Raw genomic sequence first — 12,500 nt, forward strand, 5'->3', positions numbered from 1 at the left:
AAACAGATCAGGCACAAGACAATGCTGCATGACAGGAAGGAAACGCCAGTAAATGCCAAGCACGCAAGACCCATAACTCCAGAACACCGTCCGCCTCATGAAAATCTCGCCCCGAATCCCTTTCGTTGATATCACATGGCAGCAGAGCCTCCACGAAATCAACAGTCAAGATGAATTGTGGCGAGCTTTCGCTACAGACTGACATCATCTGGGTATCCTCCCATGGCCGAATAGAGGCGACGGTGGGCTTCCTGGACACGGGAGAGATCAATCAAATGATCTTCTTCTTCCTCCTCGTCGTCATCCTCGAGGGCATCGGATTGACTGTCAGGTCGGATAGTAACGGTGAGTTTGCCATCCACGACTTCGACGGTGGAAGACGAGGCGTCGGTCATGGCCACATCATTATCAGTCATGGCCACATCACCAGGGGCGTCAGAGGCAATTTCAGGATTAAAGCCAAGCTTTTCGACAGCGCCAGACTGAATGAGACGCATAGTGTTGTTCAGCATCATCTCCCGGGCCACGGGATCATTAGGCTTGCACTGCGAGAGAATGTGGTTCAGACCAGCTGCATTGACTGCGGGGAGGCGATTGGAATTCTGAATATGTCAGTCAGCGAAAAGTGAGACCAAACGAGCTGAGAAATTCGATGCATACGTTGGGAAATCCCTCCGGACCAGTTGGCTTGGCATATCCGACCCGAAGCGCCAGCGGGATCTCGGTGCAGCTGTTGATCAAGTCACGGATGTACTCGCCCTTGGGATCCTGCGAGTTGAATCTGCCCAAGGCCCGGTGCCAAGCTGCATTGACATTTTCGGTCTCGTCACGCTCAGCCTTGAGGAGATCCTGGAAGGACCGATCAGCACGGCGACGGGAATCCATGCTTTCAGTGAGGTGGGGGGATGAGGTGAGAGGAAGGGGAGAGGTGTGGTCCGAGGAGAACGAAAAGACTTCAGAAAAAAAGGGAACGGATGAAACTTACGTAGACAGACAGTGGGACCATAAACATCAATTCTTCGGAGTCCTTCATGGCTGCCGTTCAAGACCCGGTGAACAGTCGAGAGACGAGGAAGTGAAGATAAGATGAAGAAGAGTTGGAGAGAACGCGAGCTCATTATGGGATTCGACATGCGAGGGAAGACTGCCCGCGCACTGAGAGTCGCCCTGCACAAATCCGAAGATCCTCGAATCAATTAATGGGACTGTATCTCTCACTGTCTTTTCGAGAGTTTAATATTCTCCAGGAAAGGCATACATGAAAATCACCTGGCCCAGTTTTAGGCATGGTATGAGGTTAATTTTTATACCTATGCTTAAAGGATCAGGGATCACATTAGGCGATGACGATAGCACCTACTGCAGGCCAGGTCATAGCGATGTTCATTCGTCCTATCAGCCATGGATAGAGAGTAAAATAACCAACTAGTTTAAATTCATGTTAACCAAATCCAAAATATTACTAGTGTACATGGATCAAACCTTAGAAGCATGGTGATATGTACAATTCTCACATGATATGGACAAAGAGGCTTATGAGGCTGGGTGGCAACCGCATCAAAGCTTCGCGTTCTGCTTCTCAAATTTGACCACACCCTCCAGACCCTTCTTAGCAACAGACTCATTCTTGTCTTCGACATTTTCGCGCCACTTCAGGTTGCCAGCGTGATCATCCAGACCGTTCAAAGTCCGAGCATACATCTCCTCCTTCATGGTTCCATAGATGCCCGTTGCAGCCTTGGTCTGGAGCTTGCGTCCTTGGATCAAGGAAAGGGTCTCCTCAATTCCGCCAACAGCGTCCACAATGCCAGCTTGAAGGGCATCGCGTCCACCAAAACGATGAGCTTCCAGAACGACGTTTCGGAAGGTGATGGGTGCCAACTTCTCACGGAAGATGGCCATCATTGGGGTCTGAAGTGGGACACCGAACTCCAGTTCATTGACACACAAGAAGCCGCGGTCTGGGTTCATGATCCGGTAGTCGTGATACATCGCCAGCATAAAACCACCTGCAAAGGCGTGTCCATTCAGAAGACAGACGGTTGGCATTGGGTATCTAAATCGCAAGTCAATATTTGTTTTCAGACAAGACACCGCGGACCAGACTGATTCCGAGGTTCCGAGGAATAATATCAAACATACGTCAAGAATCGTCGGAACAGTCTCCATAGCCAATTTTCGAGGAAGCCTTCAGTACTGCTCACAAGCTCGAGGTCAAGGCCATTACTGTAGAACTTGGCGATCCCACTTGTGGTGACAACAACGCCCTTGGGGTAGCGATGCTCGATAATGTCGAGCACCAGTAGCAGTGCATCAATAAAGATAGGGGTCAACCGGTTATCTTTTGGCGATGTAAATGTGAGCACATAGATGTTCTCATGTTCTTTTGCTGCGCTAGGGTTCGTGCAGATGATCGAGCCCCCAGTTGATGTGATTGGGACAGTAAATAGAGCAGCCATGATCAAATCTGGATCAAAGGGGTCGTTGTCTTGGAGGAATCACTTTAAACCTGAGCTTGAAGGAGTTCATCCAAAGCAGGTGGTTGAATGTTTAGTAATCAGCCTCGGGCCCAAGATGGCCGTCACATGCTGGATTTATCCCAACACGCCGAGCATTGGCTTCACGCATTAAAATGTGCATTTCCACGCGCAAAAAGCTCTCGGTGCCGAAATTAGGACGAGCGAGCTCACAGCGAGCTTTTCTCTTGCTAAAAGCGTAGTATAGCTACTGCCTTAATGGTATACCTCGGCCTTGTTTCTGTAGCGGGATTCGGTATAACTATAAGGTAATTTCACTGACTTCTCTATCCTATACCTTAGTACAACGAGCGTGAAAGATATTCAGGTTTGTACCTTTATGGCATATTGCCTAGTATACAGGCCAAAATTATGACACCGCCTACTTAGTCTTTGACTTTTCCGAAGGTCACGCCCGAGATGTAATTTGTTTGTAATGCCGAGTATAAGCGAGTCAACTGCAAAGCAGCACCCATATACAAAAGCTTTCAAACATTTCATTGTCGCAGTTGCCTCGTTGGTAGGGCTCGCCAAGGCCAGATGACATCGCTCATTTCAGAGGAGGTCAGTATAGATATTGGTTTCAACTGCAAGTTGGAGACAAGACAAATAGCACACGACAAGGGCTCTTTAAAGTCTGCAGCTACACAATCTAGGACGAAAGGACACCAATTTAGATGTTTCGCAGCAATATAAGGTCAAAAACTAGCTGTTTAGTGTGAAAGTGTGGAGAGAGTGGAGAATGCGGCTCAGAGATAACCGCCCGTCATCACTTGCCGATTCTCTAGACCGACAACGTTCAGTACCTCGGCAAGACCATACAAGACCTCATGGCCAACAACCACCTGAGATCTTGAGATCAATTCATCATTCTCTACTTCTGGCAGATATCAAAATCGAAGTCGGGCTTATAGACAACGATTTTAACAATTCGCCTGATCAATCCTCCCGACCTCGCAGATAGCCATTTCAATACTCGTTCGCTATGGCAAGCTCCACACCTATACTTCAGCAAGCGGCTGTGGTATCAAACCCGGGAGAGAGTTATACAATCTCGCTTCAAAATGATGTACCGGTCGCAACCCCAGGGACCAACGAGATTCTCGTCAAATTAAGTTGCACAGGGTTATGGTGAGTAGACAGCCCCAAGCAAAATTGCCAACGGTTCAAGCACTAATAAATCGCCCAAAACAGTCGCTCTGAGCTTCGGGCCGCTCTAGCATGGGGAGCATACAACTCCATCATCGGCCACGAAGGAGTCGGCGTGGTGGTAAAAGCCGGAGCCGAAGCATCCCAGTCTCTCCTGGGAAAGCGTGTTGGTGTCAAGTGGCTATATAGCGCTTGCAATGATTGTTCGGTGTGTAAGCGCGGCTATCCACATAACTGCGCACAGCAACTCAATACAAGCCGTCATGTTCCTGGAACTTTGCAACAATACGTCATCGCTGATGCGAGGTTCGTGACTATGATTCCGGACGACGTGAGCGATGAGATTGCGGCGCCACTGCTGTGCGCTGGATTAACGATGGTCGGAGCACTGTCTAAGCTTGATAATGAGCTTCATGCTGGTGACTTTGTTGTGATCTCTGGGTCTGGCGGTGGCCTTGGTCATATTGGTGTTCAACTCGCTTCGAGGATGAAGTATCTTCGCGTCATTGCAGTTGATAGTGGAGAGGATAAGAAGGCACTCAGTATTGAGTCTGGTGCTGAATTCTTCATCGATTATAAGACTGAGGATGCTGTGACTCGAGTGCGCGATATCACTGGAGAGGGCGCACATGCAACAATCGTTGTTCCGGGGACTGAAGAGGCTCTGGAAATGGCACCTAAATTGGTGAGGAATATGGGATTCGTGGTTAATGTTGGACTTCCAAGGAATGACTTGAATATCCCACTTTCTGCCACAATCTGCACGGCCCGAGGTGAGAACGCCCTATCGATATAAACAATACATCCACTGACATACATGATGCAGGGCTCACTTTCATTGGATCTTCTGTGGGCACTGAAAATCAGATGAGTGATCTTCTCGGCGCAGCTGCCTCTGGCAAAATCACACCATCTATCGAAGTCTTCGAGTTCCCGTCAGTCCCAGATTTGGTGGCTCGGTTGAAGGATGATGGCATCACTGGCAGAGCTGTCGTCAAGCTACCTCAATAGATTTCACATACTGAATATACCACTGAGGCATTTATCCTGTCACCGGTAGCAGTCATCAGTTTGAATTCCATACACCCCAAAGGGCAATGCAGTGAGAATGTAGTTTTATTGTAGTTGGTGGCCAGGTACCACCTGGGCAATGCGAAGAGTTTCTGCGAGGACCTCGGGAGAAACAACGTGATTTATTTGAGAAAAGACCATCTAAGCTCTAGCCAATACCAGAGATGGATATATCCAGTTCCGTGAGAACTCGCTAGAGACAAGATCAATATTTCGAAATCAGGTCTCCGGCTCTAGTCTCTTCACTCTGGACCACCCTTTTTTACCCCGACATCATATATTTGTCGATGGCCCCAGATTCAACATGAGACGTTCTGCAGACAAGCCAGAAGATTTTCGGACCAGTATGTAACAAGCGTAACATCACCTTCGGAGATTGTACTGCATCTAAAGCCGGTGGGGCTACTCCGTACCCAGGAGGATGGGCCAGAGAAACACGATTGGACAGAATTGAGCGCGCGACTCCATATGAAAGGTCACGTGAGGGATGGCCAAGTTGGCCAACAAAAACCGATAGCTTCTCTTTGATTGAGCCGGAAGACTCATTTGACCAAATGCCCCGAAGGACAAAACCTCAGATCGAACCTGTCCATTGGACCCAACAGCTTGGCAGAATCAGACCGCCTTAAGAGAAATTTCTCACCGCCTAGTGGATCCTCCTTGGCACACCTAGGGCGGTACGTAGAACTGTGCCTTATAATTTGTCAGCTTTGATCACGTGCATGTGTTTCTGCCAGTGTTACAGTAAACACACACAGTGGTTCATTTCCAGGGCAGATACGGAGGAAAGTGGAGGGGATTCTCAGAAGTATTGAACCTCCAGTGATTCAGAATCCCCTTGTCAGCCTGACCTTTATGCAATAACCTTGGTAACATGGAAACTTTGCTATCTTTTTTTGCTGCCTATTTTACTATATTTGTGTCGTTAAAATATTTGTATTCAGATTAAAGCCAACACTGAAACCGTGTTGTGATAGGTATGCCAATAGTATAACACAGGATCGTTATACATGAGTTTTACAGTAGCTCATTATAGAATAGATTTCTTCATCATGAGGCTTGCCACTTCTCTGTAGCAGCAGCCTCGAACTCAAACATCTTCGGGCTTTCTAGGAGCACAAAAGACTCGTATCGCAGGCCTCGCTCGCGCTGCTTGCTTTCTGACCATTGCTCGACCGTGCTGTTCCACACGCCAGCATAGCCATCAAGTAATGATCGCCAGTAGCATGCTTCGGCGGCTGGGGTCAGGTAGCGCTCGCGGAAGGTTGAGACACTGTTGTTGGCGATGCGCCGCGCAGCCTCGGTGTCTGCGACCAGAGGCTCGATTTTATCTGCGAGATCGCTGAAGTCGCGCTCCACTTCGACGTAATTTTGGTTTGGTCCGTCGGCGACTAGGAGGTAGTGGTGATGTTGGATGAATTGGAGCTTGTGGGCGACAATGACCGAATTGCAGGCCTGTCGGTACTTCAATGAAGCGGAGTAAGAGCGACCTGAGATTGGTGGTTAGCTTTGGTGTGGTAGTCCAGTGTCAAGACTGAAACTCACCTTCGACGTGGGCTATGAACATGTAGTGGCAGTGATCTTCCATTTTGAGCACGTTTGTCCCAGTGCTCCAATCAACCTGCTTGACGTCGCCCCACGGCTTATCTCTAGCGGCCTCCATCAACGCGCGTCGCAGCTTGGGCGCAAAGCTAGGCTTCCCTCGCCAGACTAACTTGGGCCTTTTGTCGGACCACGGAATATCGAGTCGTTGAATTCTATCCACCACCTGGTCATACGGACCTATGTAGTTGTGCGGATTGTCCCAGGCCCAGAAGCTAAAGTCCGGCATAAGCCAGACCCCCTCCTCGGTCGGGGTGCGCGAAAACACCCATACAGGCCATTCGGGATTGGTGACATCGTCCACTTTATCCTCCACCGAGAAAACAAATTCGACGTCGCGTCGCAAGGCTCGTTCCGGGTCAGCGGCCAGCGCGCGGTGGATCGAACTCAACGTTCCTAGAATTTTGCGTCGGTGGTCTTCGCCCTTTGAGCGAGCGGACACCACATGCAGTTCTCCTTGCGAAATAAAGGCACGGGCCATTCCCTGTTGAATGGTGATGGCGTCAAGTTCGGCAGTCGACAGCCCCCCATGCGTAGACCAAAACTTGCCACCGCGCGCAATGTCCTCGAACAAGCCTGGAAAGGCAGCTTGGCATTTTGTCTGGTCCAACGCTTCGTTGCGACCGTCGCGGGCGAATTCGAATGACCAGGCGGGGGAGGTGCTCTCCTGGAGTGGAGGCTCAGGGCACGTCAGACACGTTGAGCATTGGAATGTGGTGGAGGATTCGCAGGCACAGTGTCCGGCGGGGATCAACTGTGTTAAAATCGGATGTATGTAGTCGCGATCGGAATTCATGCCATACCAGATGATGAATATGAGGGTGAAGCTCAGGGCGGCGAGTCCACCCAGGAGCGTGAGACCGCGTTTCGGTCGTATTGTGTAGGCCGTCATCGCGGGTAGCCTGAGTGGCATGGCATTGTCTGGAGGGGGGAGGGAGGGTTGAAGGAGGGTAGAAAGTCTGCCAAGTTGAAACAGCCCCTAAGAGAGCAGTGATGGACATCGCCCCCAAATTAGGTCAAGGCGGGATTTAGGTCAGCCTCAGTGCGTGTGGGTCGGAGGCGTCATCTCTCGACTGGGCCTTGTGGTGTCGTGTGCCAGCGTAGTCGCAGTGTGAGCTACCAACAAGTAGTAGTTTTGCTGTTTGAATACTTGACTCTGCTCTGTGGTTGCTCTGCTCAAAATTGGAATTCATCAAGAGTGAGGTCATAAGTAAAAGTGCAAGTTGAGTCCGCCCTGCCAAGAAAGCCAAAGTGTTGGACCCTGTTTTTTGGCTCCGTACCTTTTCTGCCTGGCCTCTTCCCGTAGGGCGCAATCCCTTTCCTCGACGGAGTATACTCTGCACCCGTGTCGATTTAACCTACGCCGTTTGCGCAGGGTTTGCCTACGGAGTACTGCAAGTATAGTCCAGTCCAATTCAATACTCGTCTCAAAGTTTGGCCATTTTGGAAATTTTAACAGAATACGGGGGCCCTAAAGCAAGTCATTCGCCGGTGTGGTCTATCCTGCAGGAGATTCATGTGAGCCAAGAGACGGCTTGTTTGGACTAAGCTCTGGTATTAATAGTTTGCCAGACCCAGTAAGACTAGCGTAATGACATGTGTATGATAATATGAATCTATCCTTTCCCAACACCGCTGCAATGCATGTAAAAAATTCTTCTAACCATGGACAAAAGGAATTGCCAGACGAACAGTAGAAGACTCATTGGCGGGACTGGCTTCGTCCATGCCTAGTAGTCCGACTCCGCCCACTAGAGGGAGCCGGTGTCTCAGTATCCATGTCTGGCGTCGCTGGGGGACGCCGGGATTTGGGCCGGACCCGGCCAAGGGCGCGGCGCAGAAGCCCATCGGCTTCATTGTCGAGATCCATTTCAACCTTGTCTTCTTCGGGCTGTGGGGTAGATACATGGGGCACTTCGTCCGTCCACTCTTCCACCACGGGCTCTTGACGTCGTCGCCGGCTCTGACTCTCTGGCACGGTGCGTTCTTTGCCTTTAGACTCATGGCTTCGAGCCGCGGTCCGGCGTTTGGATGAAGATGCGCTAGCTTCCCGCATGGTCTCTTCGAAAACCGCACGATCACTTTGGCGTCCTTCAAGTGCCCAGAGCTCAAGGGCTCGTGAAAGCAACGTACCAGCCACGCCAGCGCCACCTGCTGCATCACCACCACCGCTAGCTCCAAGAACACGAACAGCCTCATGCAAAGTCGTAACGGCGTCTGTGGTACGTCCCATCTCCAGAAGAATGAGACCACGCGATGTGTGCAGTGAACCTATGAGGCCCCGATCCTCGTATCCCCCAACGCCAGATGCTGTGATGGCAGCAGAGCCACCGGCGCCACCACCCAAAAATGGCGAGTAGCCCATGCTGCTTCCTCCGGCTCCAACACGAAGACACTCATCAAATTCCCGTAGGGCTTCTGGTAATCGGCCCATGCGGCGTAATGCATGACCCAAGTTCGCACGTGTAGCTACCCAGGCGCTAGGCTCACAGTGGAGCGTCGTAGCGAGGGCCAAAGCTTGCTGGAAGAACTCAATAGCGCCAGCCAGTTGGTTCTGGTGATAAAAGACAACTCCAAGCTCGTTGAGAACCAGCGGGTCTCCGCCGACAGCTGCTGCTGCGGACGATGGGTTGGGTGGTAGTGCAGGTACAGAGCCCGGCGCTGCTCCTGTAGACATAGAATAAGCCGCACAAAGATACTCGTGCGCCAATGACATATTGTTGAGTGCGAGGTGTTGCATTCCCAGGAAGAGCTGAGGGAGATGACTGCCCTGGAATAGCCGAGCGGCGGTACTATAAGCCGCAATGGCTTGGTCGTGTTCGCCCTCTGCCGCGAATGTGTGCGCAAATCCGATCCACGCTGGCGCTGAATGGGGATCTAATAGGGAGGCCTTGGAAAAGAATCGCCGGGCCTCGGCAACCTTCGAGACTGATAGGTAGTATACTCCGATCGCCAAGTAAGTATATGGTTCCTCTGGTGAGTGATCGGCAAGCATGTGAGACAGCAGAAACAGCGCGTTGGTGGCGCCTGTCTCATACAGACAAGCCAAATGGAGCGGGTAGATGGCAGGCGCATGCCCCAGGTGATTCTGTGCCGGTATGCTAGAGTTTGTACTGGTCATGTCGGTCGATTGTGAGGTAGAAAGGATAGAGGAGGTCAGCTCGAGAGCTTCTGCAAAGCGACATTGCGTATACAGAGCTTCGGCGCGGGAGAGGAGAATATCTGGATTCTCAGCTAGGTTGTAGTGTGTTGAGAGTGTTTCGGTGGCGTCGGAGAGGATAATCGGGGAGGAGTATTTGGACAGTCGTGTGGTGTAAAGCATTTTCGTGAAATGGGCGGCTTCCTGGGCCATCATCGGGTCGGGAGAAGAGACGGAATCGAAGTCTAGCGATTCTAGGAATTCCAGCTCTTCCGCCGGCGACATCAGTGAGTTCTTCATGAGTTGATCGAAGGCCTCGAAACACTGAATGTCAATCCTCACTGCGTCTTTGTAGCAGTCCCGTGCCCGATCGAATGCATTCTGCTTGGCGAAACAGAGTCCTCGCAGGTAGCACATCGCAGCTTCGAATCGTATGTTGTTCGCATCCTCCCTTTCGCGCTCTTCTGCCCGATCGCTACGCGGAGTCGCGCTCTTGCCATTGCGCAAGGTGACATGGCTCTGGTGCTGAATCTTGCGCCGGGTATGGTTGTTGCGAATCAGATCGGTTGGGTTATGTTCGCCGAGAACCGTGAGGGCCTGTTCAAACTGATTCTGTTTGATGTAGGAGTGGGCAGCTAGGTAGCAACAGGCGGTGCTTCGAGAGATGAGATCCTTGCGAGAGAGCAGCGCTAGGGCGCGCGTGAAGTTGTTGTTTGAGAAATGCACTTGCGCCAGCCAGAACGCGTCGGAATCGCTGTCTTTGGCAAGCTGTTAGTTATCCTTATCAGGATTGATGCGGGGATGCCTTACTCGTCAGTGCCAGCACCTTGTCACCAATGTAAATCGCAGAGTCATGCTGACCCCGGTTCAATGCGTCCTGCCGCCAGGAGCGTAGAAACCTTTCCATCGCGGGGAAATTGTAGAAGATGTAAGAGGTGAGTTCTGCGGAGCGGGTCTATCCCAATATCTGACCGCTCGGCCCAATCCCTTTTGTTTACCATATTATCTACGACTACGAAACAGTCTGCACCTGTGCCAAGGTTTCATTCTTCACCACAGGATTCAAATAATGTGGGCTCAAGCGACAATCTACCATGCTGGCGAATTCCCACAGGCGGCCGGGGATGGTTACTGCTGAGTGAAGAGAGTCACGCGCTAGGGCGCAAGGAAGACAACAACAACATGCCCGTAAGGCATATCGGATAAAAACAAGTGCCTATGCGCACAATTGATTCTGAAATTTAGTCCATAAGCTCTGTGAGATATGTACTTAGTATCGCCTATTGAAATCAGACATTGAAGAACAACCTACATAGCTGAATTATTAGGTTTAATCATACTTTAATCCTCAACTTGGCTCCGTACAATGAACAAATAGGTGAATTGATAACTCTGATCAGAATTTACATTGAGCTATTGTGAGCCTCGACCCGGATCTGACCGAATGGCACTGTTAAAGTATTGGACTAATATAATTGTACAATTGGTACTCTACACTTCGAACTCTATAGATGTCGGGACGATGTGCTTTGTGCCAGTCGGGTTATATTTCCTCTTTTGTCCCCTCACGGCAAAGCTTTCCTCTTTTGTGCTCTTCCCATCTTCTTAGCACGTGATCTTATTTGCACGTGATCCCGGCTCAACTTCCCTCCGGTCCGAGCAGTGATGAGGACGAGGCATGGCTCCTTTCTGGCTGACTAAGCAATATGGCCACCCGTGGACCCATTCACGTGATTCTATATAGATTAGTCATCGTTCGTCGCGCCCCGGCGAAAATGGCCCATCGAGCCGATTGCAAGGTAGAGTGTCCGCAGATCTCGCCAACTTTTTACTTCTTCTCTTTCTTTTTCCTTCTACCTCTTTTGCCCCGACCAACTTACGATGGCTGAACGAAAGGTTCTTTCGAAGTACTACCCCCCCGACTTCGACCCTTCGAAGGTCGTGAAGGGTGGCGGCTCGAAGATTAAAAATGACAAGCTTCCAACTGTTCGCCTCATGGCGCCCTTCACTATGCAATGCCTGCAGTGCGCCGAGTTCATCCCCAAGGGACTGAAGTTCAACGCGCGCAAGGAGAAGCTCGAGGAAACCTACTTCGGCGTTGCGATGGTTCGGTTGTACATTAAGTGCTCCGGATGCAAGCATGAGATCACTTTCAGAACCGATCCTAAGAGTATGTTTGCAGTTGCCCCTCCAGCTTTTCGTATTCCCACTGACTCTTATAGGCAATGATTACAAGACCGAGCGTGGTGCTAAGCGCATCACTGACGGATGGCGCGACACCAACGATCCTCGTTTCAAAGATGAGACTGAGCAGGAGACCCTTGATCGCCTTGAAGCTGAAGCCGGCGAGGACCACGTACAGGAGGATAAGATGGCCGAACTCGAGGATAAAATGCAGGATAGCAAGCGCGAGATGCAGGTCGCTGACGCTCTCGACGAAATCCGATCCCGCAACGCCCGCATCGAGCGCAACGAAGCCGCCGATAAGAAGGTCGTCGCCCAGAAGGAGGAGGAGCGCCCCTTCATCGAGCTCAAGAATGGCCTCGGCAAATATTACTTCAACAGCAAGGAGGAAATGGAACGGACTCTTGCCGAGGATAAGCTGACGGCCTGGAGGGCGTTCCACGATGAGAAAGGAAACCGGATAAAACGTGACCACGACGGCAAAATCATCAAGCGCTGGACCCCAGAGGAGGAAGCCCAAGGACTTCACCTTCTTCCATCCAAGTCTGAACAGAAGGCCAAGCCCGTCCCTGGACTCGAAGATGAAATCATCGACGACAACTACGTGCCGGACACCCGAACCGATGATCAGATTCTGGCGGATATCATGGGCCAGGCTTCCGATTCTGAGGATTCCACGGCCCAGCGCATGCGGGCGATGAAGAAGAAGGTCGCCGCCAAGAAGTCTGGGCAGGCTGCCAAACGCCAGAAGCGCTAAGCAGCCTTCTAAGCTGACATTTTGACCTGCTACTTGCAAATTCTTGTTGATCTTTTTTTTTCTTTTGGGTTGTCTTTCGTCC

The 12,500-nt window shown here is 50.9% G+C and overlaps 6 protein-coding genes across 6 annotated transcripts; 2 read left to right on the forward strand and 4 right to left on the reverse strand.

Moving 5' to 3' along the window:
* Window positions 1-191: 191 nt before the first annotated feature.
* N7506_007570 (uncharacterized protein) lies at window positions 192-885 on the reverse strand (the record flags this gene model as incomplete). Its single annotated transcript, XM_056956863.1, has 2 exons — window positions 192-602; window positions 661-885. 2 exons carry the CDS (start codon window positions 883-885, stop codon window positions 192-194), a joined length of 636 nt encoding a protein of 211 aa, XP_056811197.1.
* A 672-nt stretch (window positions 886-1,557) lies between these two features.
* Window positions 1,558-2,459, reverse strand: N7506_007571 (enoyl-CoA hydratase/isomerase family protein; the record flags this gene model as incomplete). The annotated part of the gene is made up of 2 exons (XM_056956864.1): window positions 1,558-2,056; window positions 2,143-2,459. The coding sequence occupies 2 exons, from the start codon at window positions 2,457-2,459 to the stop codon at window positions 1,558-1,560; spliced, it is 816 nt and encodes a 271-aa protein (XP_056811198.1).
* Window positions 2,460-3,501: 1,042 nt separating this feature from the next.
* Window positions 3,502-4,676, forward strand: N7506_007572 (zinc-dependent alcohol dehydrogenase; the record flags this gene model as incomplete). The annotated part of the gene is made up of 3 exons (XM_056956865.1): window positions 3,502-3,647; window positions 3,711-4,438; window positions 4,492-4,676. 3 exons carry the CDS (start codon window positions 3,502-3,504, stop codon window positions 4,674-4,676), a joined length of 1,059 nt encoding a protein of 352 aa, XP_056811199.1.
* A 1,110-nt stretch (window positions 4,677-5,786) lies between these two features.
* On the reverse strand, window positions 5,787-7,230 carry N7506_007573 (uncharacterized protein; the record flags this gene model as incomplete). Its single annotated transcript, XM_056956866.1, has 2 exons — window positions 5,787-6,226; window positions 6,282-7,230. 2 exons carry the CDS (start codon window positions 7,228-7,230, stop codon window positions 5,787-5,789), a joined length of 1,389 nt encoding a protein of 462 aa, XP_056811200.1.
* Window positions 7,231-8,040: 810 nt separating this feature from the next.
* N7506_007574 (anaphase promoting complex subunit CDC16) lies at window positions 8,041-10,384 on the reverse strand (the record flags this gene model as incomplete). Its single annotated transcript, XM_056956867.1, has 2 exons — window positions 8,041-10,235; window positions 10,288-10,384. The coding sequence occupies 2 exons, from the start codon at window positions 10,382-10,384 to the stop codon at window positions 8,041-8,043; spliced, it is 2,292 nt and encodes a 763-aa protein (XP_056811201.1).
* Window positions 10,385-11,358: 974 nt separating this feature from the next.
* On the forward strand, window positions 11,359-12,418 carry N7506_007575 (MRNA splicing protein Yju2; the record flags this gene model as incomplete). Its single annotated transcript, XM_056956868.1, has 2 exons — window positions 11,359-11,647; window positions 11,700-12,418. The coding sequence occupies 2 exons, from the start codon at window positions 11,359-11,361 to the stop codon at window positions 12,416-12,418; spliced, it is 1,008 nt and encodes a 335-aa protein (XP_056811202.1).
* Between the last annotated feature and the right edge of the window lie 82 nt (window positions 12,419-12,500).

This window comes from Penicillium brevicompactum (genome assembly GCF_028827555.1).
Source record: "Penicillium brevicompactum strain IBT 35665 chromosome Unknown utg000005l_segment0_segment0, whole genome shotgun sequence".
Classification (NCBI taxonomy): domain Eukaryota; kingdom Fungi; phylum Ascomycota; class Eurotiomycetes; order Eurotiales; family Aspergillaceae; genus Penicillium; species Penicillium brevicompactum.